A 27,843-nucleotide genomic window follows, 5' to 3' on the forward strand; every position below is an offset into this window, starting at 1 on the left:
CTAGCGTAAACGGAGAGTTTAGATTTGCTGTTACCTGATCACACAAATGTTGCTACAAATTTTGAAACAAACATAGATTCGTAGCGTCGGTATGTTAACGAAATCATCGATTTACAAATAATAATCACTGATTGGAGTTGCTTTGACGACAAGAAGGTAAGCTTCGCATTAAGATTTGCATAAGAAATAACATAGAATAACCGAATTTTAGTGCAATGCTATGTTAGCACACTACATGCATCAAACTAGCCCAGTGTTAGAATATTTATCTTCTGGGACTTCACTTTGGCTAGCGTTTGCTTCAGAGTATGTGTATATGTATATATAGTTATGTACTGTATCATCCATGCAAAGCCAGAAGTACTTTATGTAGCCTGGCTTGCCTGGGTTTTACTAACTAAAAACATTCATCATTGTATCTGTTAATGTCTCATACTGGTCAACATACCTGCCAACTCTCACGCATTGGGCGTGAGACTCACGCAATCACCCCAAAGAAAAAATGAAAATGCGTGAGAAATGTGTGAGGTTTTTGCCCCAATTTCCACAATTTTATACATACTATCATTGATACATCAATTGCCCCAAAACCAAATCTCACGCATTGCCCCACTCTTGGGTTGGCAGGTCTGCTGGTCAAGTCTATTTCATTCCGCTTGGATTTTTAGATAGCGATAAAATTTAAAGTTTGGTCAGGTAATTGTATTAGCATGTTTGCATTTTCAACTTTCAGATAGCTTTCACTATGAGTGGCTTAGAATTGACAGAGTTATACCGTGAGTTGCAGAGGACAGGCCATGGACTCTCCAAAACTAGCCCTCTTATAACTAGCTGTGAATCAGAGTTGTCAGAATTAATTCGCCAAATAGACATCATGTTCAAGTATGTACTGTCAACAGAAATTTATCATGCTGCTTCATGTGCATACTTTATGCTCTCTGCTTGACAATTGACTTGATGATTTCTACATGCTTAGAGTGAAAAGAAATGACTGGGAAAAAGAACGAGCTACATTTGAGCTGAAGGTTGAAACAAAGGTGAGAGAACTGCAGTTGCAGCAAGAGAGTATTGACAGGAAAAACCTAGAGGTTAGTCTTCTTGCTTGTTTGCTCCCACAATGAGACAACTAAGTCAGTTGTCTGTAAGGAATGTTGATGAAACAATGCAGACTCAAATCGTAATTGTAAAATAGTGTAATAACTTTTTAGTTCTAATTTAATGTTTTTCTCAATTTATGCCATTGTTCTTCTTTTTTCAGCTTTTATAATTGCCACCACAAATGGTCTTTCTCCTGGTATAGGATTTATTGTGACTATTCGCTTATTAGATTTGACACAAGATCAATTGCAATTGGATGCTCTTCGTAAAACCACCTAGGTCCATGTGTGTTCAAACCATCTAACCTTTTCAATATGTCATTGTTAAGATTTATTCATAGTTTTTACTGCTATGTTGAAGTCTTATGTTAGTAACAAAATGCTTATTTTCTGCTAGTGAAGCTTGTCCCTGTGAACTGGTGTGTCTACAAATTAATAATGTCACCTGTATCACATGTATCTGACAGCTTATGTGTTAGTATATATCAACAGGATACTTGTGTTCTTTTATATCAACAGGTTACCTGTATCTGACAGCTGGTGTATTCTTACATGTCAACAGGTTACCATGTCTGACACTTTATCTATCCTTTTATATCAACATGTTATCTGTGTATGATAGTTGATCTACCCCATCGACCAACAGATTACCTATATCTAATAGTTGAAGTACCCTCGTAGATCAACAGGTTACCTGTATCTAACAGTTGAAGTACCCTCATAGATCAACAGGTTACCTGTATCTGACATTTAAAGTACCCTCGTAGATCAACAGGTTACCTGTATCTGACAGTTGAAGTACCCTCATAGATCAACAGGTTACCTGTATCTAACAGTTGAAGTACCCTCATAGATCAACAGGTTACCTGTATCTAACAGTTGAAGTACCCTCATAGATCAACAGGTTACCTTTATCTGACAGTTGAATTACACTCATAGATCAACAGGTTACCTGTATCTGACAGTTGAAGTACCCTCGTAGATCAACAGCTTACCTGTATCTGACAGTTGAAATATCCTCGTAGATCAACATGTTACCTGTATCTAACAGTTGAAGTACCCTCATAGATCAACAGGTTACCTGTATCTGACAGTTGAAGTACACTCATAGATCAACAGGTTACCTGTATCTAACAGTTGAAGTACCCTCGTAGATCAACAGGTTACCTGTATCTGACAGTTGAAGTACCCTCGTAGATCAACAGGTTACCTGTATCTGACAGTTGAAGTACCCTCATAGATCAACAGGTTACCTGTATCTGACTGTTGAAATATCCTCGTAGATCAACATGTTACCTGTATCTAACAGTTGAAGTACCCTCATAGATCAACAGGTTACCTGTATCTGACAGTTGAAGTACACTCATAGATCAACAGGTTACCTGTATCTAACAGTTGATGTACCCTCGTAGATCAACAGGTTACCTGTATCTGACAGTTGAAATATCCTCGTAGATCAACATGTTACCTGTATCTAACAGTTGAAGTACCCTCATAGATCAACAGGTTACCTGTATCTGACAGTTGAAGTACACTCATAGATCAACAGGTTACCTGTATCTAACAGTTGAAGTACCCTCGTAGATCAACAGGTTACCTGTATCTGACAGTTGAAGTACCCTCGTAGATCAACAGGTTACCTGTATTTAACAGTTGAAGTACCCTCATAGACCAACAGATTACTTGGATCTGACAGTTGATTTCCCTCATAGACCAACAGATTACTTGCATCTGACAGTTGATCTCCCCCTAGATCAACAGGTTACCTGTATCTGACAGTTGATCTTCCCACAGACCAACAGATTACTTGTATCTGACAGTTGATCTCCCCCATAGACCAACAGATTACTTGTATCTGACAGTTGATCTCCTCCATAGACCAACAGATTACTTGTATCTGACAGTTGAAGTACCCTCGTAGATCAACAGGTTACCTGTATCGGACAGTTGGGGTATTTTTGTAGATTAACAGGTTAAGAGAGCAAACGAGTCAGCTCGAAAAAGAAGACAAGAAATTAATTTCAGACTATCAGTTTCAAGTCGAGAAGCTTCACAAAGACCTGACAATGCTCAGAAAACAATATGAAAAGATGAGAACAAGGCATCAGAAAGAGAAAGTCAAATTGGCAACTGAGGTAGGTACATTCTCAGCTAGGTAGGTGCATTCTCAGGTAGGTAGGTAGGTGCATTCTCAGGTAGGTATGTAGGTGCATTCTCAGGTAATCCACCACTCAAACTCCTATTAAGTGTGATAGTATATAATGTGGTCTGACTTTCTAGAGTGCCTTGCAAGGTCTACCTAATGTAATTTTTAAGGATGGACATTTTACAATATATAATAAATACTTCATGACATATTAACATGTAAACATATTAACATGTAAACATATTAACAAAGTTTCGTGTTTTATGCAACCAGTCTAGAACAGCCTACTTGTGAGCATAAAGGTGTCTGCTCTAATACCATATGGCTGTTTCATCTCTCCTTTTATTTGACTCTTATTCATGGAGTGAAGCGTGACAAGAACATCTGACGCTTCTTAATCTTACCGGTAGCTTCTTTTCCTTTCATAAAATTTAAACCTGAAGAAGCATTTCTTTTGTATTTAAAATTCTGAAAAGCATCTCTCTTATGCAATTCAGCTGGACAAGTCCTTAAGAGAAGTGAGCTTCGCAGTGAATAAAATTAAGGTAGCTATGCCAGATCATTATTCATATTTCTTTGTATTATTTGTTATAGCTTACTGTTCTCATTTTTCTTGTTGTAGTCTACACGCATCTTTCTTATCACTTTTGTTATTTAAGTCTCGGATATCTAGCAGCGATCTTGTAATGATCATTGAACACGCATCTTTCTTATCACTCTTGTTATTGGAGTGTCGGATATCTAGCAACGATCTTGTAACGATCATTGAACATGCATCTTTCTCTTTACTCTTGTTATTTAAGTCTCGGATATCTAGCAGTGATCCTGTAATGATCGTTGAACATCGCAGCGATAAGAGGAACTACATAGATGAAAATGCATGGCTACTGAAAGCCAAACATATTAAGTTGAAATTTCTTTGATAAAAGGAAATCAAAAGGTTTTCAACTGCATCATTAACATTCTCGAATATTCAGACCTTGCGACAATAGTGTTGTCGTTGAAAGTTTGTAAGCCCAAAATTTGTTTGAAGAAATTTATAAAAAAAAACAAAAAGAAATTGCACTTTTTTCAATATTACATTGTTAATAATATTCAGCAACTCCACTCATCAAAACTCATTCGTTTGACAAGCAGAAGGTGCTTGCTTACCATTTATTCCTCGCTCTCTTTAACAGAAGTACGAGACAGAGGCCAGCAATCTGTCCAAGGACAAGAAGCAGCTTGAGTTGGAAGTGGAAAAACTCGTTGCTACTGTTAAAGCCCTCAGTAAGCCACATAATGCTAACAACATAGAAACAATGTAAATTGACATTACAGAAATTATATCTCGACTCGTCCATATTGTTTTATGCCTTCTAGCCACTTGGGTTAACACTCTGTCAAATAATTTATCACTCAATTGGGTTAACATTTAATGTTAAAGAGATAATGTTCGCCCATCTAACCTTTAGTAGTTTTATACTAGTTTCACTTTAGTAGCCTCTGACTGTAAACGACTTACTGTAGCTGACAAGTGTGAGTTGATGGAGCAGCAGGGCACTACCTATCAGGATCAGCTAGCCAAGAGGAAGCAAATGATCGGTGACATCGAGTCTCATCTCAGGTCAGTTTCTCAGTTCTACCGAGATATATCCAGTTTCTGCCTACCTCATTGTGAATATTGCGGTATGTCATTGTGATGGTATGCATGAAGAAGTTCTGCGAGATTGGTTTGGGTCTGAACAGAGTAGAAGGAATTATGTTTGAGACAACCGCAGTCATATTGTCTTCAGTACTTGAACGAACCCAGGATACTCACTGAGCATTATAGAACATGAAGGTGAACTTTTCTTTTCTCTATCTGAATAACAAGAGAATATGTCGTAAGTCGTACAATATTACCCATACTAAGTTTATCTTATAAACATTTTGGTTTAAATATATGTTTTCTGATGTGCTGTACGTACAAGGGTGCAGATGCAATTAGACAATCGGTAACTTCCAAGGCTTCTAAGTCAGGAGATGAACATTTGTTTGGGTAATCTTTCATTTTTAGGAGTTTTCGATTTATGGCTCTAGAAGTGTTTAAAGAAATTCATACAAATATTATTTATTGGCTCAGTTGTTCAAATGACAAAAGAAATAATGTAATATACATTGAGGTGCCTGTAACGAGCGAGTTTGCTCATGTGTGATATCAAGTAGTGCCAAGCTGTGTCAGTTTTGATTCTTTAGATGTGCACCAGTGCCTGTGCACTCTGAACTGCTATCAAGACATCTGTTTTCAGAGCAGAAATAGCTAGCCTCAGCTCACAGCTTCACAAGACAGAAGACAAGGAATCCGAGCAAAGTGTAGAGATAGCCCGCCTCAAAGCCGACCTCAACCACTGGAAGAACAAGTCTACAAAATTAATAAAAGATTTGCAATCAGCAGATGAGTTGCTGAAGAAGTCCAATTCTCTTGCCAAGGTTAGTTATAGTTAGTAATAGACAGCAGGGATTACATGTCACAATTTCCATTTCCATTACTCATTTCCATATGATTTCCATTTCCATAATTCATTTCCATTTCCATAATTCATTTTCATATTGTTTCCATTTCCATAACTCATTTCCATCTTATTTCCATTTCCATAACACATTTCCATATTATTTCCATTTCCATAACATTCCCCTATTTTATTTCCATATTATTCCATATTATTTCCATTTCCATATCATTTCCACAATTAACTTCCATATTATTTCCATAACATTTTCGTAATTCATTTCCATATTATTTCCATTTCCATAATTCATTTCCATATTATTTCTATAACATTTCCATTATTCATTTCCATATTATTTCCATTTCCATAATTGATTCCCATATAATTTCCATAACATTTCCATAATTCATTTCTATATTATTTCCACTTTCATAACATTTCCATAATTTTAAAATAAAATTTTCATATCCATTTCCATAAAATAGTGGAAATATTTATGTTTATGGAAATGGAAAAGTAAACATTTCCGTAATATGTTTAGTGACCCCTGATAGACAGTACATGTATTTGATATAAACTACTATTACTTTATACATTAACTTACTCATTCGTAATCTATACCTAACTTAACGTAAAACTTCTAATTGAACGCCATGGCGCTGTATTTTTCAACCCTTCCTCTATAGTGGTGGTCAATTTGAGGAGGCGTTCAAATAGAGGTTGGCGGTATATTTTTCAAATGACTCATCAGAATTTTGGGAAGATAAATTTAGCCCTATTGCGGGCAAAGCGAATGTTTCCTATATTTTGCTCTCTTTTTCCAGTGGAGCAATATTAAACCTTTTGGATGCAATAAATCTGCTAACTTACCTCTAATTTGTCAAAGATCTCTTAATAGACATGCATCGAGAAGCCAAGAAATATCTCTACCAGTTGATATCTACTGCTTGCAATTGACCTGCAATGATATTATAGCCTGTGTCCTTCTTTGCAATTGGTTAAATATTTCAATTATAATTTCATTCTAAATTTTAAGACATATTTTTATTGCATATGTATATTTAACAATGTTGCATAAAAGCTCATTGCACTCATTGATGTGTTTGTTACAGTTTGCAGTCAAAACTAGCTTTTTATGTGCAGTAGAAGTGGATTTATGAGCATCAATCCATTGTAAGCCGTGTTAAGATAGCTGCAAGGATGCTATTAATTAACATGCTATAAATATGCATATTTATAAGTTATATAATAGTAATTTATCAAATGCTACAAATATATATTAATGAACAAGTGACATGAACGAACCATACTTAATGTATATTACATGCAAAACTAACGTTAACGTTTTGAAAACAAAAATATTTCCATTGTTTGTTCGGATATCTGCGTTCTGATTGTTGCTTTTGATAGAATGGACATTTTCTAGTCGTCCAATACCATCTACAGTATCTTCTAGCCTTAACTCTTCTTCTGCACGACTGAACTAGTCAATATTAGCCTCCAAGCAATTTTTTGGCTCAGCAAAACTTTACACGCTGCTTTTAGCCCAAATGCAACCCGTAAAAGTTCTCTCGCTAAACGTAAGGCTTGGCCCAAAACTTGCACACCGTTTTTATATGCTTGTTCTTCGAAGTATTAAGACCACATTAAACAAGGAACTACTTTTAGCCTGAGACAGATATTAAATATTTTTATGGTGTTGCTTTCAAAGTTCTTCTACCATAGTAAATTTATACCGTTTTCATATACATGTACTTCGAAGTAGAAAAACCACGTTAAACAAGAAACTACTATTAGCCTGAGACCGTTATTGATTATTTCTATGGTGTTGCTTTCAAAGTTTCAACGAAAAAAACGATAAGCTTTGGAGTTGGACAATGACAGAATTGATTGTTATTGACATTAAGATTCATTATTGATATGATTTTTGGACACTTTTCTACTGATCAGTTGATATTATGGGTTCATAAAGATAAAAGATAGTCAAAATAGCAGTCAAATGGAGGTGGCGTTCAACTAGAGGGTGGTGTTCAAATAGAGGTATTACGGTAGTTATGTACTAACACTATATACATAGTAATAACCTAGTCATATACTAACATTACTCTATATTCAGTAATAACCTAGTCATATACTGATCTATCACTTCGCTATCTAGAATCTGCAGACTCAGAATGACAGTCTTACTGCTGAGCTGAAAGCGCAGGGAAGCAACTTGCATATGGCTACTAGGGGTCAGCACTGCCAGGAGAAAGAGATGGCCAAGCTAAGAGACATGCTTATTGAAAAGGATAAAACTATCAGGTCTCTATTTTTGCCAAACTAGTTTTTGCTACCGTTATGATATACATGTATATATTATGATTTCCTGGCTCGATTGGTAACTTGGTAAGAGGTTGATAGCATTCGCCAGTCAGGGGATTCAAAGGTTGTTTTATCGAAGTGAAACTTTTGCATCCCTCATGTCACAGCAGTTCCTGCATTCACTTTTGTTAGCTTATGAGCCTAACAAGCATTAGGGCCTAAGTTTCCAAGGTATACTATATACCCTACAAAATGGAATTATTCGATGGATTTAATAATTTGCGAGTTTGCGTACTGTCAATTCCGCGAATTATTAAAATTCGCGAATAATCAGTTTTATTTTTAGTACAAGGGAGAGTAACTACTACCTCAAATTAAAAACTAGGCGGAGTTAGGAGTTAGTTAGGAGGCGCAGTTAGCTGAGTTCCAAACTCTTTTAAAATCATCGCCAGGGCTTTGAGTTGAGCCCATTGCCAATGCATCACACTTCTTTACAAAATTATTTAAGGTTGCCACAAGTTATTTGGAATTTGGCATGGCATCATCATCAAAAAACTCTCCTGCAGTTCTTTACGTTGAAAAAACTCATAACTTACCACAATTTGTTGGTTCACCAAAGGCCTCCAAATCGATGAACATTCATGAAAACCTCTGGGTGTAGCCAAAAATTTATAGCTTAGCATGATCGACATGACTTACTCATCTAAATAGAAACCTAAACACGTGGTATACACGCATAAAGGTTTTACTCTATTGCTAGCTGGTTTCACCGATTAATTTATTCGCAATTGTGTTTATCCACGAATAATTTCATCCTGTAGGGTACCTTGGAAACTCTAACTACTTGCTCTCTGTGTAGCAAAATCACCTTGTTTTTTGTTTAATAGGTCTCTCCTGGATAAGCAGTACTTGGATGAGTCGGCTGCTTTGGATGTACTCAAACAGGATGTTCTTAAGGCGGATGAGGATAATAGGTAGGTATAATTGGTAGTATAATAGGTAGGTATACTTGGTAGGTATAATTGGTAGGTATAATTGGTAGGTATAATTGGTAGGTATATTTGGTAGGTGTAATAGATAGGTGTAATAGGTAGGTGTAATAGGTAGGTATAATTGGTAGGTATAATTGGTAGGTATAATTGGTAGGTGTAATAGGTAGGTGTGATAGGTAGGTGTAATTGGTAGGTATAATTGGTAGGTATAATTGGTAGGTATAATTGGTAGGTATAATTGGTAGGTATAATTGGTAGGTATAATTGGTAGGTATACTTGGTAGGTGTAATAGGTAGGTGTGATAGGTAGGTGTAATTGGTAGGTATAATTGGTAGGTATATGAGCAAATGTAATTGTTGTTTTATTATAAGCATCCTCACGGTCTCAGGTCATAAGGTTGCTCTTTTATTTTGATAGGGAGTTGAAGGCCAAAGAGGTAGAGTACAGAGCCGAGATATCACAGTTAAAGGGAGAGTTGTCTACTCTCAACTTGAGGCTAATCAACACAGACCAGGAATGTCTTTCACTCAGGGAACAGTTGCACCAAAAGGTTAGTTTTGGCTTCACGTTCTCCTGTTAGATATTACCATTACATGATGTGGGTAAATAATATGTATTTGTTTGTCTCCCAACTAGATTTTGACTTTGTTCAAGAAGTTCAAGATGCAGCTTTTGTGTAGCTATGTGGTTGGGTATACTTTGAAGGTTCACTTGTGACAGAATTCACATTACAGCTCTTTGGTAATAAAAGGTTCACCATGTCTTACTCTGTTGTGTTGCAGATGCAAAACATGTGGAAATGTGATTACAAGCTCTTAAAATCGCAGCCATCACGAAAACGCCGTAGTTTGGAATCTCTTTATTTCGATGACATACTCAAGCATTGTGGTTATTGTTTTGACACGTGATGTTATCACATGAAATTAAAGGCCAATAAAGGGCTCAATATAAAACTTATTGTAGCACTAGTTTATGACAAACACTTCGGGTTTTACCGAAGACCCGTATCAAATATAGATGCTCGCTACTTTACATTTTTGTTTTAGCCTGGTCTTATCATCTAGTCATAATCTGATCATGTGACCCATACATCCTGTCATACATTTATGCAGCATTTTTCGATTATCACGGGTGACCAACAGGCTCGTCATGTTTATCTGAGGGTGATATTCACTCCTTCGAGCTAAGGTTAAAAAATTAAACGAATTTTCACGGTAGGTTTTAAGATATAAGTGCTCAAAGTGACAGCATTACAATGATGATGAAATAGACGCGTAAGGACAATAGACATGGTTTTATTGAATGCGTGAAGTATATTTGTGAAAATATTTCGACAAATGAGGTTGCATAAAAGTGTAAACGGAAGGCATCGTGTTCAACTACGCCCCATTTGAGCCATTTTGGAAAGGGATTCCAATCTACGGCATTGTCGTGATGGCTGCGATTAAGTGTTCGTTTTTGAGCTTTTAAGAGCTTGTAATCACATTTCCACATATTTTGCACCTACAACACAGCAGAGTAAGACATGGTGAATCTTTTGATACCAAATAACTGTAATGTGAATTTTGTTGCAAGTCAACCTTTCAAGCACATCAATTATATCAATACTTTTATCATATATTTCAGTACTTCGGAGTCTTGACTTTCGAATGAGCCTATATTCAATACACAAAGAATAATATAACTATGAAAAACAGGGTGTCAAAGTATGTCCTGCAATAAAAAAACACTTGGTTGTGGTTCCCACAATGTGATGTCATAACTAGCATTTAGCCTTAGGTCGTCGATCCCTTTCGCTGCCATTGAGGCTGTGCTTTTCTGTGATAACCGGTGCTCTTAAACTCAGAGAGCGATAATAATAACCTAGGATTCTAGATAATCAACAGTGCCCGGGGATCGTGCTAATGCCCGACCAATACAACACATGTTCTGGGTTAGTAAATTTCGGGTGATTACTAGAGATTGATTTTTTCATCCTTTCGTTTCTGTTAAACATTTATAGTAATTATTATCACATCATTTTATATGCCCCTGTTCGTAATTCGTATCGCTTTCCATGTTGTTTTTTAAATATGATTATGCTTCAATAAATATGCTGTCATTGATAAAGGTAATTAAATCACATGGATTAAATTGTGACCTGTAGTGGCGTGGCCCTAGGACCATATCACTATGTTTCCATGATGCGCAGTGCTTCAGAGTTGCGCTATCTCCAAATCATGGAAACGGCGTCTTTGCACTGAAATCACTGCGCACTGATCAGTGCGAAGCCAGTGCAAATTCGCAGCAAGGAAACAGCGACTGCGCAGTGGCTGCGCATAGCTCTCATGCCGTGGAGACGGATTCTTCGAGGGCCATAAACTAGTACAAAGGTTGTCCTGCTAATCTTGTTTTTTTACTATTCTTCCAATCTTCTTTCACCTAAATTTAATTATGGTCTGCATTCACGAGGATGATGAGGTGATTACTTTCCTGGACTTCGTTATCGATGCCAACACTTTTCGAAAAATAGGTGGCAAGTCCTAAATTAACGTTTAAATAATATATTACTTAAAAATATTTATTAAAAATATATTACTATGTAAAAAGTGTGTTAAGGTTTGTAAAACCTTGTGAATGTGTATTGTAAATAAAAGTATGACGACAGAATCATAAAAAGACCGTTTATGACGTTCGGTATCTGTGATCGATTCTATTTCTCCATCAGGCGATTCGATTTATACAATTTCTCTTCTCTGGCTAATTTGCGGTATTTGCTGAAAACCACTGCGCAGCATGGAAACGTACAATCCCCTCGACTTCGGAGGGGGCTGCTTCGCAGTACTGCGCACCATGGAAACATAGTGTATGTAAATTGCACTCTCGTGAGATCACGCAATGCTTGAAATTAATTTGCCTCAGCCGTGCCCCTCAACATCACAATCAAAAGAGAGGGCTAGTGCGTAATATCATCGGGAAAACATAGTATGGTGCTTGCAATCTGAGCTATTTATAATTTGTGCGTGGAGAGCTAATGACAGTGATTCCGTTGTCATCTTCATTGGTCCTCTGGTCTTGTCCTACCTTCGCCTGCCACTATTGTCATTATCGTAGTTGATAAATAAGCGGTAAGAGCACACAACACCGAATATGAAAGTTGTGACGTTGTAATTTGTGGGCCTATACCATTGAACATTTCTGTGGTAGAGCTCTGGGGAAGTCCTATAAACACCAACCAATGTCTGTCTCACCATGTCAAACAATGGCTCATTTGAAAGCCAAGATATTGAAGAACCTGAATAAGCTGAAACAGTACTGATATAATTGATGTGCTTTAAGTAGCATTTGCTCTCTTCAATCTTGTGTTTAGGTTGTCTTTTTCGCTAGTCGTTACAGAGTGATCATGTTGTGTTTTAAGGCAACGGAGCTGAGGCAGACAGAGGATCGGATCTTGCGAGAAAGGGATTCTAACTTGAATGAAGTAGGTCTTCACAGTTGATATGTTTTCATCTTGATCATTCTGTATGTAGTCTTAGTCAGGCTTGCACTCAGCCTTGAAACGCCAAGTGATGTTTTCATATATTCCATTTTTATATTATTCACTGGCATTAATAATAAAATTCCTTATTTCATAGTAATAATTGGCATTTTAATGCGCTAGCAAAGACAATGAGTGACAACAAAGTGTCAGCTCTGTGTATTACCCTAACATAAAAGCCACGTCTTGCAATTTCAGTTGCAGATGAAGATGTTCTCACTCAGGGAAGATCATGATGCCGAGTTGGCCAGACTTAAGAGAGAGCTTCAAAACTGTCGAGCTCAGCTCTGTGAAGCTATGAGGTGAGTCAGGAGAGATTATAGTTGAGCATTTACATGTAGTAGTAGTACTGGCTGGGTGGACCATATCTCTGCTTGTTATTGCAGTCGTAACAACCAGACATGTTTGCTGGTCGGGCGGACTGTATCTTTGCTTGTTGTTGCAGTCGTAATAACCAGACGTGTTTGATGACAACCTTCTCAGAAGGAGACGATACACACTCAGATGCAGTTAATGCTGCTTTAGATGAAAGTCAGGCTGCAGCCGACCTCAGGCTAACGAAGCAACAGTTGGTAGCGCTAAGGCTAGAAAACCAACACCTTCAAGATCAGGTATGGCAAGGATGTGGTTGCCTTGAGGATTCCATTGCTTTCATCCTCCGTACTTCCTATTTTTAGACCCTTATATGTCTGGCTCAATGCTGTCTCATGATATGTTTTGCTTGTTTCTAGCTAGTAACATCATCCCATATTGGCTCAGATGTTAGGCAGAGCCAAAAGCAAATGAATATTATTCAAGATAGCTATGGAGGAACGGTAGAAAGATTGCAGGTACACAGGCTAAATGCTCCCATAGTATCAGCAGGTATTATGAGTAGTGTGAGTAACTCTATAATATTAGTAGGTAATATTAGTAGGGTGAGTAACTCTATAATATCAGTAGGTATTATTAGTAGTGTGAGTAACTCTATAATATTAGTAGGTATTATTAGTAGGGTGAGTAACTCTATAATATTAGTAGGTATTATTAGTAGTGTGAGTAACTCTATAATATTAGTAGATATTATTAGTAGTGTGAGTAACTCTATAATATTAGTAGGTATTATTAGTAGGGTGAGTAGCTCTATAATATCAGTGGGTATTAGTAGCAGGGTGAATAACTTTCTATTAATCCCGACAGGCTGACAATGAGAGGCTTCGCTCTGATATAGACAGACTGAGAGATGAGATGAAACGAACCAATGAAACTCATCACAGAAAATACTGCAAGCTGCTTAAAGACATGCAAGAAGACATTGAGAGGTCAGTTTCATACATTGTGTGTCACCTGCTGGGATTGACGCAGTCTTATCTCACAGCGTGCTTTCCAAACTAAGAGTCTTTAAGATGTGGTTGCGTCAAATCTGAGTTGATTTTAAAAGAAAGTATATTTCTTTGTCTATCAGTTGATATGTTGTTTGTTGTGTTAGGCGATCTCATTGTCAAGATATTTGAAAATTAAAATCGAAAAAATTCTATCGCGGTAAAAACGCCTAGGCAAAAAAAACATGCCCAGACTTGCCCAAAATGATGTAACGTGTGATACAACCTGTCTCCATCTCTCGTATTCATATCGGCTATTGCGATAAAAGACTAGTCCTACGCGGCTCTATTGGCATATATTTCATCTTGTATTTGCTCGTGTTGGCTAGAATAAAATTTTTAATCTAGCTACAGATACATTATTACCAAATGTCTCAAAGGCCTCAAACAAGGAAAATTAAAAACTTGTCATATTAGCTTCTTCTAAATGCTGTGTAAACATCTTAGTACAGACTACCAATTCTACCGGTCTACAGTAATTCTGTCAAGCAAACTATGTAGAACAAGGTCTTTGTATCGGAACAGTTCCATCGCTACCCACACTAACGATATACAGCCTCCTAAAAGCCCCGCCCACATTATGCCCGTCGCCTATCCTGGGAGTAGGGCTGTATATCGTTGCCCACACCGAAAACTAGTTTCTTACTACCGTAAGTAAAATAAGCAAGCTGCGTCTTTGAAAAGAATGTGGCGAAACCTACTACATCTCTAAAAGTCATAAACATTGTATAGTTGACTGTCAACGTAATCGAGTCATTATTGGTATCAATGTGTAAAAAAATTCACTGGTCACATTTGATTAGTTGATTCAAGTACTAAACAAATGGTCGAGCTATGCAAAAGTGCCTGTCCATCCAGCTCTGATTGCACTTCATAGATCCATCTATCAGAAAAGATTTACACACAGGTGTCAACGGGGCTATGATGCACTCAATGTTCTGCAAATCATGTTTTGCATTATCTTCAACAATACTATCCAACGACCAAACGAGCGGATGCGAAGTTAGGGAGTTTTTATAATAAATGCATGTGCACACAACTTACGAAAATTATTCATCAACAATGAGACGAACCCTTGTTTGAAAATTTCATCAACAAATTTAACCATCATTTTGTAGATTAGTTAAAGTATAATAACGATACAAAATACATTTAGGCCTATTTAAATATGTTACCAAGTCTTTGTAAATTATCGAAATTCTCTAAAAACTTACCCGTCTGATCGGATTATACACAAATAGACAGATTTATTAGGACGAAAATCGTCACAAAACGCTTGAAAACTTGGTTTAATAAAAGTTAAGACCGGAAATTGAAACGGCGGTCGACAGAGAATAGAACGATCAAGTCGTGCGCATTTCGCGAAAAAATAATGTACACATTTCACCAGTCTATGGCATTGTTTACTTGTAATCGAATTTATCCGAAGGTTTCTGTAATAAACGTAGACCGTTTGAGGCATTGACCGATTTATAGGTACGAAATTGTGGTACACAGTTTATCAGCTTATGTTTTTTGTCTAATCACCGAAGGCTTCATTATTTAAAACGTTAGCCGAAATTCTTTACAACTTATGTACAAGCTAGGGCTGAACTACAACGCCCCTTTATGACGAGAACCTTTTTTTATTTTGCTCCAGTTTGCAGAAAACTTTCAGACGCGTGAACGCTCATACTTGCTTTCTATTAAAGATCGCTATCAAAACCATTCTACATTCAACACAGCCAACTTGGGCTGTATGACAGTGGAATTTTCTGCTGGGGAGAGATATAAACATATAATCTTTTCCTTTCATTATTGCTGTTTGTTGTATATAATAACACCCACACCCAGTACATTACAGCTACCATTGTAGTTATACTATTGCACTGCAGTGCCATTTGACTGCTAATATTGCATTTCTCAACCATCAGTACCCATCCAATATCACTTTGGTCGTGGGCTGTATGACAGTGGAATTTCTAGTTTTATTATATAATTTTTACAAGCAAAAAAATTGTCATCTCGGCATAAAGCTTTTATTAAAAATATCCATCAAGTCGTGGCCACTCACATAGTTTCAGCTGATACAATAAGACAAATTCATCTACTGCAGCAAACTCAAACAAAACATCATGGTTTATGTAACACACATTCAAGTCTCTCTTTCCCATTTATGGCAGTTTCCCCACTGACAAAGCTGCTTCGGCTGGTGGGACCACATCAACATCCTGTAATCAGTAAAACAAATGCAATAAATATATTTCATTCATTGATATGTCATTCTAACGCATATCTATTGAAAGTTTTCAAATTGGGAGTTAGATAAATTAATGTACTTGTACATGTATTTGTGTAATTTTAAAAATGAATAAATGTTTAACAAAAGCATAAGTACGCCAAGCCAACGATTCGAAGCTTTGGTTCTGGAAATTAAAGATTTGCATTGATCAATCGATTTTCTTCATTTTCTAGACGTGGGAAGTGAACATCTAAAGTCAAATCATAAATCTAATTGACTAGGTAAAACTGCCATAGAAAATTTGAAGCAAATATAGCTCGGTGAAACGATAGAAAATTATGAAACAATGATTAGTGATAGCAAAAAGTTATAATTTTATTAATTAGTACATGTATTAATGAGTACTAAAAATATTACCTTTAGTATATTCATTGATCTAAGCCATTGTATTGCTAGATGGCATGGATTAAAAAGAAGCCGTCAAGAACTCGCTGTACATACATATCTCGCACACGCAGGAAATTACATTATAACCTAAAACAGGGAAATATAATCTGAATGTAAACTCAAAAGTATATCTATAGGAGACTCAAAGTAAAAGGTAAATTCACCTCCATTCTCCGATCTTCCTCCGTAGCACTTTAATCACCTGATGCACAGAAAACTCTGGAGTCACCTTTGCAGTAACTTTACAGCAATTTTTACAAACCTGTTGTTCGTCAATAAAATGTGTCGATCGAGTAATTCATTAAAGTAATGATGTTAATTAATTTAGTAAATATCAATGTCCATGTGATTTAATAATAGAGTAAAATCCCTAAATTTGAGATCACAGACAACGCATTTTACAAGTGATAACATTTATTACAACATATATAAAAATTTTGTGCTGATTGGCTAATGAAGCGACCTCATATTTATCGCTCGTGGACTCTTTCAGAGGTATTACTAGTTACTTCACGAATGAAGCACCCGCTGGAATGTGAGCGTTTTAAAAGATGGCCTCATTCAAACGCATATATCTCTGGACAGGATTGGTCTACAAAGACAAAAATGACATCAAATTGTAGCTGATGTTTTAGCCTTTTATTGGTCTTGATTTCATTAAATCGACTTTTTTGACGCAACTACATCGTTAAAGGCGCAAATACACTAGGCGATTTTATTGTGTGCGTCATGAGAAGCACAAAGATATCGCCTAAACACACTTGTGCGATTCACCAGTCACTAATAACACAGGCTCGTGAACAGCCAACCAAATTCCGTATCACCAGTTTCTTTGGACTTGATAATAAATGTAAGTAAATATGACGCCTTCTAGACAACGGTATAAACTATGTCTGCTTTTGTTAGGCTTATCTCACTTTCACGAATTGTGGCTTGTGATTTTCGATTAACAAAAAGTGATTCTTATGTTTTTAACGATAATATTTAACAATTTTTATATATATTTTACTCTACGGTAGTTTTATTTTTTGAGAGAATAAATATTTAGCATTCTTAAGATGGTCCTGTGCAACCTGTGCAACAATTGACTGCTAAATGTAGGTTTTTAACTGGGTATCTTTGCAATTCTTGTGTTAGATGTCGTAAAGGATTGGTTGTGCTCGTATTAAATCTATGAACTATTCTGCATTCATTTTGATGATGTTTCGAAATTGGCATCCATAGCATGTTGTTGTGGGGAAAAACGACCATTTGAATTGCACCTTGCCTGGGATAAAGTTCTGATTGTGCATGTCTAATGTTAACGCTCAACATCAACTCGCTGGACTAGTTCCATCGCAGATTGGCGGCATATGGCGGAATATCGTACTACATATCGTACTACATATTGTACTACACATCGTACTGCATATCGCATGACATCCCGCACTACATATCGCACTACATATCGCATGACATATCGCACTACATATCGCACTACATATCGCACTACGTATCGCACTACATATCGCGTGATATCGCACTACATATCACACGACATATCACACTACATATCACACTATGTATCGCACTACTTATCGCACTGCATATCGCACGACGTATCGCGTGACATATCACACGACATACCGCACTACATATCGACTTGTGCGTTTGTGCCTCAAGCAATCAATTCCTCATTTTTTCTTTAAAGGTTGACTTGCAACAAAATTCACATTACAGTTATTTGGTATCAAAAGATTCACCATGTTTTACTCTGTTGTGTTGTAGGTGCCAAATATGTGGAAATGCGATTACAAGCTCTTAAAAGCTCAAAAACGAAAAGCTGCCGTAGATTGGAATCTGTTTATTTATCTGACGTAGTCATTGCAGTTTGGTTATTGTCTTGTCATGTGATGTTATCACGTGATTTGAAAGGCCAATAAAAAGCTCAATATAAAACTTATCATAGCACTAGTTTATGACAAACACTTCGGGTTTTACCGAAGGCCCTGTATCAAATATAGATGCTCGCTCTTTACAGTTTCGTTTCAGCTTGGTCTAATCGTCAAGTCGTAATCTGATTATGTGACCCAGTACTTCGAAAATAATTTTTGCAGCACTTGTCGATTATCACAGGTGACCAACAGGCGCGTCATGTTTATCAGAGAATGATATGTACTCTTTCGAGGTAAGGTTAAAACATTAAACGAAGTTTTACGGTAAGTTATAAGATATCACTGCTAAAAGTGACAGCATCACAATGACGATAAAACAGACATGTAAGAACAACAGACATGGTTTTATTGAATGCGTGAAGTATATTTGTGAAAATATTTCGACGAATTAGGTTGCATGAAAGTCTAAACAGAAACCATCTACCACAGCTACGTCACATTTGAGCCGTTTCGGAAAGCGAATCCAAACTACGGCGGTCTCGTGTGGCTGCGATTAACTGTTCGTTTTTTTAGCTTTTAAGAGCTTGTATTCACATTCCCACATATTTGGCACCTACAACAACAGAGTAAGACATGATGAATCTTTTGATATCAAATAATTGTAACGTGAATTTTGTTGCAAGTCAAACTTTAATAGCGAATGTTTTATTCGATGCTAAACAATGCACATCTTCACCCTTAAGCTTTATTGGTTAAGCTGGCTGATTGCGCGCGCCCATCTCTTGTCTATAACACATTATTCGCTATATTCATTTTGCACCTGCCAACAAAACTGTACTGTATTTAGTAACCTTGGTTTGTTGTAATATCTAATCATCATGAAAGAAATTTCATGTGGGCTTTGTTTCTCTTGAGCTATCATGGAGCTCATTTGCATTTCCAGCCGTTTGACTAGCCTATTGCATTTCATGACTGTTACATAAAGTTGTGAGTATTCTTTTGACTACCTCTTCACCTGTTTTTGTAGAAGGGAGGCTAGGTTGCATGAAGAGCAAGAGCTAAACAATGCGAGAACTGAGGTGACGAACAATACCCTCCATGAGACGAGGGAGTCGGTCTACCAGCATGAGAAGGCATCACTTCAGGAGCAAAAGAACTTGCTGATGGAGAGACTTGACCAAACTGAGGTTGAGATGAGTCAGTGCATGGAAGCCAACTGCAGTATGTGTCCCCTTCAGCTTCTTATTGATTTTCGTGTTTCTTCCTGCGTATTATTAGCTCATGCGGGCTTTTCCTGTTTCTTATTGGCTATTTTGGTTCGTTCTTATTTTTTATTGGCTCTTATTTTTCGTGACATTTTTTTGGTGTTGTGTGCCCTTTTCTATATCTTATTAGCATTTCCTGTCATGTGCCTTGGTGTTTCTTTGTTTTTTTGTGTCTTTAATTAGCTTTCCCTCCCATATTACGTTTTATTGGCTTTATTAGTCCCTTTCTCAGACTTATTGTCTCTTGTCACTCCTCTTCACATTTCATGGATGCAGCGTGTTCCTTCATCTATTTGATTGACTTTTGTCTGTCCTGCCGTGTACCTTACTCTACCTTACTCTACCTTGTTTTTATGTCTTCTCGTGTTAACATTTGGTGCTTGAGAGATTCTTATTAGTTGTTGCTAGCACAGTTGATCATTACTCTAACGCTCATTACGTAACGATTATTAAGCTGGCTTCAAACACGGCTATTGTTATAGTAAAGATTTAGACTACTAGCTCACCAGGTAAGTTACCCAAACTCATTGGGTAATTATATTATTATCAGGCATTCAGTAGTACATGTCTAATACATACACAAATGACTAAATCTTGTTCACAAAAATTGAGCTTGTCGATGGTTTTCATGTCAACAGCACTGACGCAAGAGAACCAGCTGATGGCATCGTTTGCTGGAAATATCTCAGAGGTCATGGCCATGGCAAGCTCTAGCAAGAAGGATGTCAGTCAAAGTCATTACAATTCTGCATACGATGATCAAACAACAGGTGCTGGTGCTATCATATCATACAACATATTCATATGATTATAAGTTCTATCATATCATGCAACATATTCATATGTCTATAGGTTCTATAGATACTAACTCTAACCATAGTACATTAGGAACATTACTATATTCTATATATTAGTTGTATGTATATATATATATATATATATATATTGTAGATTGTAATCAACCAAGTATATTGTACACTTGGTTGATTCATTTCATTAAGTTGAACTTTGTTTTGAATGAGCAGATTTTTTTGGGCTCAGAACAGAAAGCCCTGACCCAGTAAGACGATTAATCAGCGATGAGGCAACGTTGAATTGCTCGAGTTCTAAGATGTCAAATAAAAGTCAAAGATCTAGTCATTCAAGAGAGAATCATAATTGTACTTCCACACCAAAGAAGTCAAGTTTTAACAGCTCACTTCGAGAAAAACCTAGCCACAGCAGAACGTCCAGTGCAGGTCATCCTAGCCACAGCAGAACGTCAAGTGTAGGTCGTTCTAGCCACAGCAGAACGTCCAGTGCAACTCGTCAGCATGATGTATCCAAATCTCCAACTCATGGCCCCTCAAAGTCTTCCCCGTGTCATCGATCAGCTAAGGGTCGCCATTCTACTTCACCCCCTGTTAATCATCCGAATCGCTCATCGTCGTCGGAAGGGAAACAGACCAACTTGTCCCCCAGGTCTGTAGTTTTTTTCAGAATTTATATGGTCTCTACTTTCTGTTAGCATTGATGTCATCAATATCTGTTTATTTCACAATTCAACTCCTTGATATACTCTTCCCACAGGGTGCAAGCCGAAAGGTCTCCATCTCCTGGTGCAAGGAGTTTCATCTCATCTCCTAGCCGAATCTCTTCTTTCCATGGGCATGACTACAGTGAGAGCTTTAATGTGAGTAATCCAAAGTAGGCTTGGATTTTTGTTAGTTTGAAGCAGTACATTGTGTCATCATTCACATTTGACCACCACCTCTATTTAACCGCCACTATGACAGATGTGTTGGAATATAGAGCGTCACCTCTATTTGAACGCCACCTCTATTTGACCGCCACTGTGGCAATCTTTGATCATTATGAACCCATAATATTAAGTGATCAGTGAAAAGGTGTTCACAAAATCATATTAATAACTAAAAATTCTACTGTCATACAGCCCATGACCAAAAAGATATTGGAAAAAAAGAAAGGGTACTGATGGTTGAGAAATGCAATATTAGCAGTCAAATGGCACTGCAGTGCAATAGGATAACTGCAATGGTAGCTGTAATGTACTGGATGTGGGTGTTATTATATACAACAAATAGCAATAATGAAAGGAAAAGATTATATGTTTATATCTCTCCCCCTGCAATAGGAGAAATGCAATATTGGCCAATATTAGAAGTAAAATGCACTGATATTATTAGAATAACCAATTTTATTAATATAGTAATAATATAAAACCAATGCACAATTTTGTTTACATTTAAAAACGTCATAGTTAGCAATATCAAGAAGTTGTGATATTTATATAGATTTTTAGAAAATCTGTACTACGTAGTCATGGTTCTGTAGTCATCCAAACTTATAATTAAATATTGTAATAATCTCATAAGAATCGTTAGAAATAATATCATCGTCATTTCCTTTACTTACACTGCGTTGGACATCAGTTAGAATACCAAAGTACTCAAGTGTCTAAAATGTCAGTTACTTTGAAATCGGCAAAAATGAAACGATTTCAGTACTCCTACGCTAATTACAGAAACCTTCGGCAATTCGACAATGCTATAGACTGGTGAAATGTGCACGTTATTTTTTCACGAAATGCGCACGACTAAATCATTCTATTCTCTGTTGCTCGGCGTTTCAATTTCCGGTCTTCACTTTTATTAAACCAAGCTTTTCAAGCATTTTGTGACGATTTTCGGCCAAATTAATCTGTCTATTTGTGTATAATCCGATCAGATGGGTAAGTTTTAAGATAATTTCGACAATTTACAAAGACTTGGTAACATATTTAAATAGGCTTATATGTGTTTTGTATCGTTATTATACTTTAACGGCTCTACAAAACCATGGTTAAATTTGTTGATGAAATTTCCAGACAAGGGTTCGTCTCATTGTTGATGAATAATTTTCGTAAGTTGTTTGCACATGCATTTATCATAAAAACTCTCAAACTTCACTTCCGTTCGTTTGTTCGTGGGATGAATCGTTTACATTAATAGCAGTCAATTCTCTTGTTATCCAACTCCAAAGCTGTTGGCTTTTTTTCGTTAAAAGTTATTAATTCTTTTTATAGCAAAACCATAAAAATAATTAATAACTGTATCAGGCTAATAGTAGTGCCTTGTTTAATGCGGTCTTGATACTTCGACTTGATAAACGATTTACATTTACGATGGTAGATGAATGACTAGTTTTAGGCCCAAGGTTATGTATAGCAAGCAAAACTTTTACGCGTTGCAATTGTGCAAAATACAATGCGTAAAAGTTTTGCTCTGCCAAAAAATTGTTTGGACGCTAATATCGACTAGTTCAGCAGTGCACAAGAAGAGTTGTAGTCAGAAGTCATTGGGGAAGGTATTGGACACCCAGAATAGGCTCGCTCCATCAAAAGCAACAATCAGAACACACAGCTATCCGAGCAATTGATGCAAATATTTTTGTTTTAAAAACGTTAGTTTCTGTTTCTGCATGTAATATAAGTATATTTTGTTCATGTCACTTGTTCATAAATATATATTTGTAGCATTTGGTAGATTATCATTATATAACTTATAAATTTGCAGCTTTATAGCATATTATTTGATAGCGTCATCGCGGTAATTTGATTTTAAATTGACCGACGCTCGTAATTTCTCTTTGATCGCACATAAAAACCTAATGTTGGCTACAGACTGTAGCAAACATATCAATGAGTGCAACAAAATTTTATGCAATGTTGTTAGATATAGATATAAAATGAAAATTTCTTCAAATTAAAAAAAACTGAAAGCTGGAACAAATTGCTAAGCAGGACACGAGCTATAACATTATTGCAGGTCAATTGCGAGCAATAGATATCATTTAGTAGAGATATTTCTCGGTTTCTCAGTGCATATTTAATAAGAGATCTTTGACAAGTTGTAGATAAGTTAGCAGATTTATTGCATCCAAAAGGTTTCATATCGCTTTCATGAAGGAAGAGGGCAAAATATAGGCAGCATTTGCTTCGCCCGTAAAAGTGCTAAATTTATCTTCCCAAAATTCTGATGAGCCATTTGAAAAATACAACGCCAGCCTCCACTTGAACGGCAACTCTAATTGGCCACCATTATAGAGGAAGGGTTGAGAAATAGAATGTCATGGCGTTCAATTAGAGGTTTTACAGTATTCATAAACTCATTAAAGGTTCATCCAAACAGTAGAAATCTATTTTAGCAATTAAACTTTTTAAATACCCAATTGATATGCATTAGTCAATCTGAATAGTTCAGATATAGGCCTTTGAGCTAATATGTTTCCTTGAGTAGGCCCAAGGCTGACTCAGCTCACAAATGAATTGAATCGATTCTCTGGTATCTTTTACTTCCTGTAAAATTGAATTGACTCACTACTTTCTATCAGTAAATGGAATCGAACCATTTTTAAATCCTTGAAAACATCTCTAGTATAATCTGCATGTTCGTACCAAGGAAAGCAAATAATTTACCTGTCAACTCTGCGCCAAAATTGGCATATCAAGTTCGGGGTATACATCCTCTGCAGGTATTAATGTTTTCTAGTTTTATGGTGTAATAGTATAGTTACTTTCAAAGTTCAGGAAAACTCTTACATTTTTGCTTGCATGTGTTTGACTCAACTCTGGGATAAACTGAAATATCTCAGAGAAAATAACACAGTAATTTTCTGTGTAAAAATTACCCATGCAACGCAGGGCATTCAGTTAGTGCATTATATAAAACTATAAAAAGCTAAATGCAAAACTCTGATTATTTCTGAACTAAAGTAATAATTAGTAAAAAGACTTTTCTATTGTTTTACTTAAGAAACATGTGAACGGATGTAAATGTATCATATCTGTATCATATCAGTGTCGTCATATCTGTACAGATTCTTATCTTCAACCGTTTTTTGAAGTGTTCAGAATTTAACCTAGACAATCATTCAAAAACAATTTTTACAGCTGTTTAGCTTACATAAATATTTGAAATCAGTACTTTGACTAATTGACTAAATTCACAATGAGTAACAATGTTGCTAGTGATAATTTTATTTTTCTAGCAAAGCGGCCCAGTTTATAGACTAGAAACTAGCTCCTTATTGGTCAACTAGTTGCCACACAAACTACTGTATATCAGTATATTTTGCCAGTCACATATATTTCTAGCGTCTAATAGGCCTCATCATACTTTTGATGAATCTAATCTATCAGATTCATGTGTACAGTAGATAAGTGGTAGATCTAAGTATGTACCCGGTTCCTTTTTTAAATTATACTCGACTTACGAGGGGCGATCGTAAAGTTCCAGGAATTGTCTCAGTACACAAAAACCGTTAATCGTAATCACTTAATTTAAACTGTCCCCTTCAAAGTAATCGCCTGAGCTTGCTATGCACTTGTCCCATCTGTGTTTCTACTGATCCATGCAATGCTAGAAATCACTTTCCGTAAGGCTTCGGAGTTGTCTCGTCACATTTTCTTGAATAGTTGGTATGTCGTCAAATCTTTCACCTTATATTGTCAATTTGACTTTGGGGAATAGGTAGAAGTCACATGGTGCTAAATCAGGTGAATAAGGGGGATGGTTAAGCACAGTCACCTTATTTTTTGCCAAATACTGACGTACCATCAATGAGGTGTGAGCCGGAGCATTGTCATGGTGTAGGTACCAGTCACCTGAGAGCCACAAATCTCGACGTTTCCTTCTGATACTGTCTCTAAGTCTTATCAGAATGTCTTTGTACACATGCTGATTCACAGTTTGACCATGTGGCAGAAATTCAGAGTGTACCACATCTCTAATGTCGAAAAATGTTATCAGCAGCGTTTTTACATTTGAGCGAGACATTCTAGCTTTTTTAGGCCTAGGAGAGCCAGGGGATTTCCATTGAGAACTTTGTGATTTGGTCTCTGGGTCATAACCAAAGACCCAACTTTCATCCCCAGTCACAACTTTTGAAATAAAGTCAGGATCTTGTGTTAAAGCATCTTTTAGTTCGATACAACAGCTAACTCTTTTTTCTTTTTGGTCATCAGTGAGCAGTTTGGGTACCATCTTTGCAGAGATCCTTCTCATGCCTAAATCTTCAGTGAGAATAAGATGACATGTACCATAAGAAAGCCCACTTTCTGCTGATATTTCCCGTATAGTCAATCGCCTATCTCCCATCACCTGCTGCCTCACAAGGTCTGTGGCAGTTGTGGTCCTTGAAGTTGCCGGTCTGCCCATGCGGTCATCATCTTTAGTACTTGTTCTTCCCTCTCTAAATCTTTTGTGCCATTCATAACAGGCTGTTTTCTTAAGGGCAGAGTCTCCATAAGCTGTCCGTAACATTTGGAGCGTCTCAGCACCGGACTTTCCAAGTTTTACACAAAATTTTACACAAACGCGTTGCTCTTCTACTTCATTCATTTTCGAAAAATCCGACGAACGATAAAAAATGACCTTGACATTACCTACTATAACTTCATTGCGGGTGCTCTGACAAGCGTAAAACTTTGGCTATGGGGAAATCCCGTGCTGCTTAGCAACATGGAACAATCAAAACAACTGCACATGGTCTTATATTTGACTAGGAAAACGATTCCGGGAACTTTATGATCACCCCTCGTATAGTTATAGCTAGTTCCTTTATGCAGAAATCATTGTCGGGTGCAATGTTAAACTCATTTACTATTTGACAGAAAATAACTAAATATTTTGTTGCAGGCTCTATTTGTATGTATTTCAGACTTCATCAACCGGCTCAATGATAGCGGAGAAGTTTCTTAGAGACCAACGTCAGCGCACTGCGGCACTCGAGCAGATGTTGGACCAACACATACAGGGCCTGAGAGATGACAGCAAGCAGCTCATCTCCGACAATCAACAGTATCTGATGTGAACTTTTAAGCACCATTACGCTTTATCAGTCACCTTGCAGTGACTCACAGCGACTTACAAGGACTCACAGTATATATTGTAAAACTGCTGAGTATCTAAAAGGTTTAGCCTATTTTTTCAGACACAATTTTTACAATTACGGAGCTTTGTCCAGGCCGTGTTATTTATTGTTTATTTTGCTATAGTTTATTGCAGGCTTTACCATTTTCATGTTTAATAGTGAGCAGTAAGGTATGTGCAATGATGGTGAACTGTGACAGTTTAAAATGTGTGCAATGTTGGTGTGCTGTGACAGTTTCAAAAAGATGCAATGATGATGAACTGTGACAGATTCAAATATGTGCATTGCTCGCGAGTTGTGACAGTTTTAAACATATCTAATGATGTCGTGGTTTTTGAGATCCAAACATGTCGCCATGCATCAGTATATGCAAATATCTGACATTGTTTTACTTTTTATGGCTGTTTTAAGTCTTCCTGACTATTTATTAATTTAAAGAATTCTTCATGTTGAATTTGATGTGTTTATTATTTTTAGTGAATTTTACTGGTGCAAGTGAAATGAGTGCTGTCTTCTTATGGTACTAGATGAGAATTAGAGTGTATGCTCAAGTGAATAATCATTTGTTTTTTCTTTTAGTGTCTTAGCTGGTGTTGTGCTCCAGTTGCTGGATCACAATACCATGGTTGTAATAACAGTGTGTCAAATCAGAGTGGTGCCATGATAATACCATTGTATCAAATCAGCGTAGTGCCATGGTAATACCACTGCATCAAATCAGAGTAGGGCCTTGGTAATACCATTGTATCAAATCAGAGTAGGGCTTTGGTAATACCATTGGATCAAATCAGAGTAGGGCCATGATAATACCATTGTATCAAATCAGAGTAGGGCCATGGTAAAACCATTGTATCAAATCAGAGTAGGCCCATGGTAATACAATTGTATCAAATAAGAGTAGGCCCATGGTAATACCGTTTTATCAAATCAGAGTTGGGCCTTGGTAATACCACTGTATCAAATCAGAGTAGGGCTATGGTAATACCACTGTATCAAATCAGGGTAAGGCCTTGGTAATACCATTTTATCAAATCAGAGTAGGGCTATGATAATACCATTGGATCAATTCAGAGTCGTGCCATGATAATACCATTGTATCAAATCAGACTAGGGCTGTGATAATACCATTGCATCAAATCAGAGTAGGGCTATGATAATACCATTGTATCAAATCAGAGTAGGGCTGTGATAATGCCATTGCATCAAATCAGACTAGGGCTGTGATAATACCATTG

The 27,843-nt window shown here is 36.8% G+C and overlaps 1 protein-coding gene across 1 annotated transcript; it reads left to right on the forward strand.

The window, feature by feature from the left end:
- Positions 1–55: 55 nt before the first annotated feature.
- On the forward strand, positions 56–27,260 carry LOC137401392 (centrosomal protein of 63 kDa-like). The gene is made up of 20 exons (XM_068087718.1): positions 56–156; positions 734–882; positions 977–1,088; positions 3,062–3,232; positions 4,422–4,512; positions 4,753–4,849; positions 5,514–5,694; positions 7,873–8,018; positions 8,906–8,992; positions 9,429–9,561; positions 12,409–12,471; positions 12,727–12,830; positions 12,974–13,139; positions 13,260–13,358; positions 13,708–13,829; positions 19,459–19,652; positions 20,335–20,466; positions 20,722–21,157; positions 21,266–21,368; positions 26,396–27,260. The coding sequence occupies exons 2-20, from the start codon at positions 746–748 to the stop codon at positions 26,546–26,548; spliced, it is 2,727 nt and encodes a 908-aa protein (XP_067943819.1). The 5' UTR covers positions 56–156; positions 734–745; the 3' UTR covers positions 26,549–27,260.
- Positions 27,261–27,843: the final 583 nt, after the last annotated feature.

This window comes from Watersipora subatra, chromosome 8 (genome assembly GCF_963576615.1).
Source record: "Watersipora subatra chromosome 8, tzWatSuba1.1, whole genome shotgun sequence".
NCBI lineage: Eukaryota > Metazoa > Bryozoa > Gymnolaemata > Cheilostomatida > Watersiporidae > Watersipora > Watersipora subatra.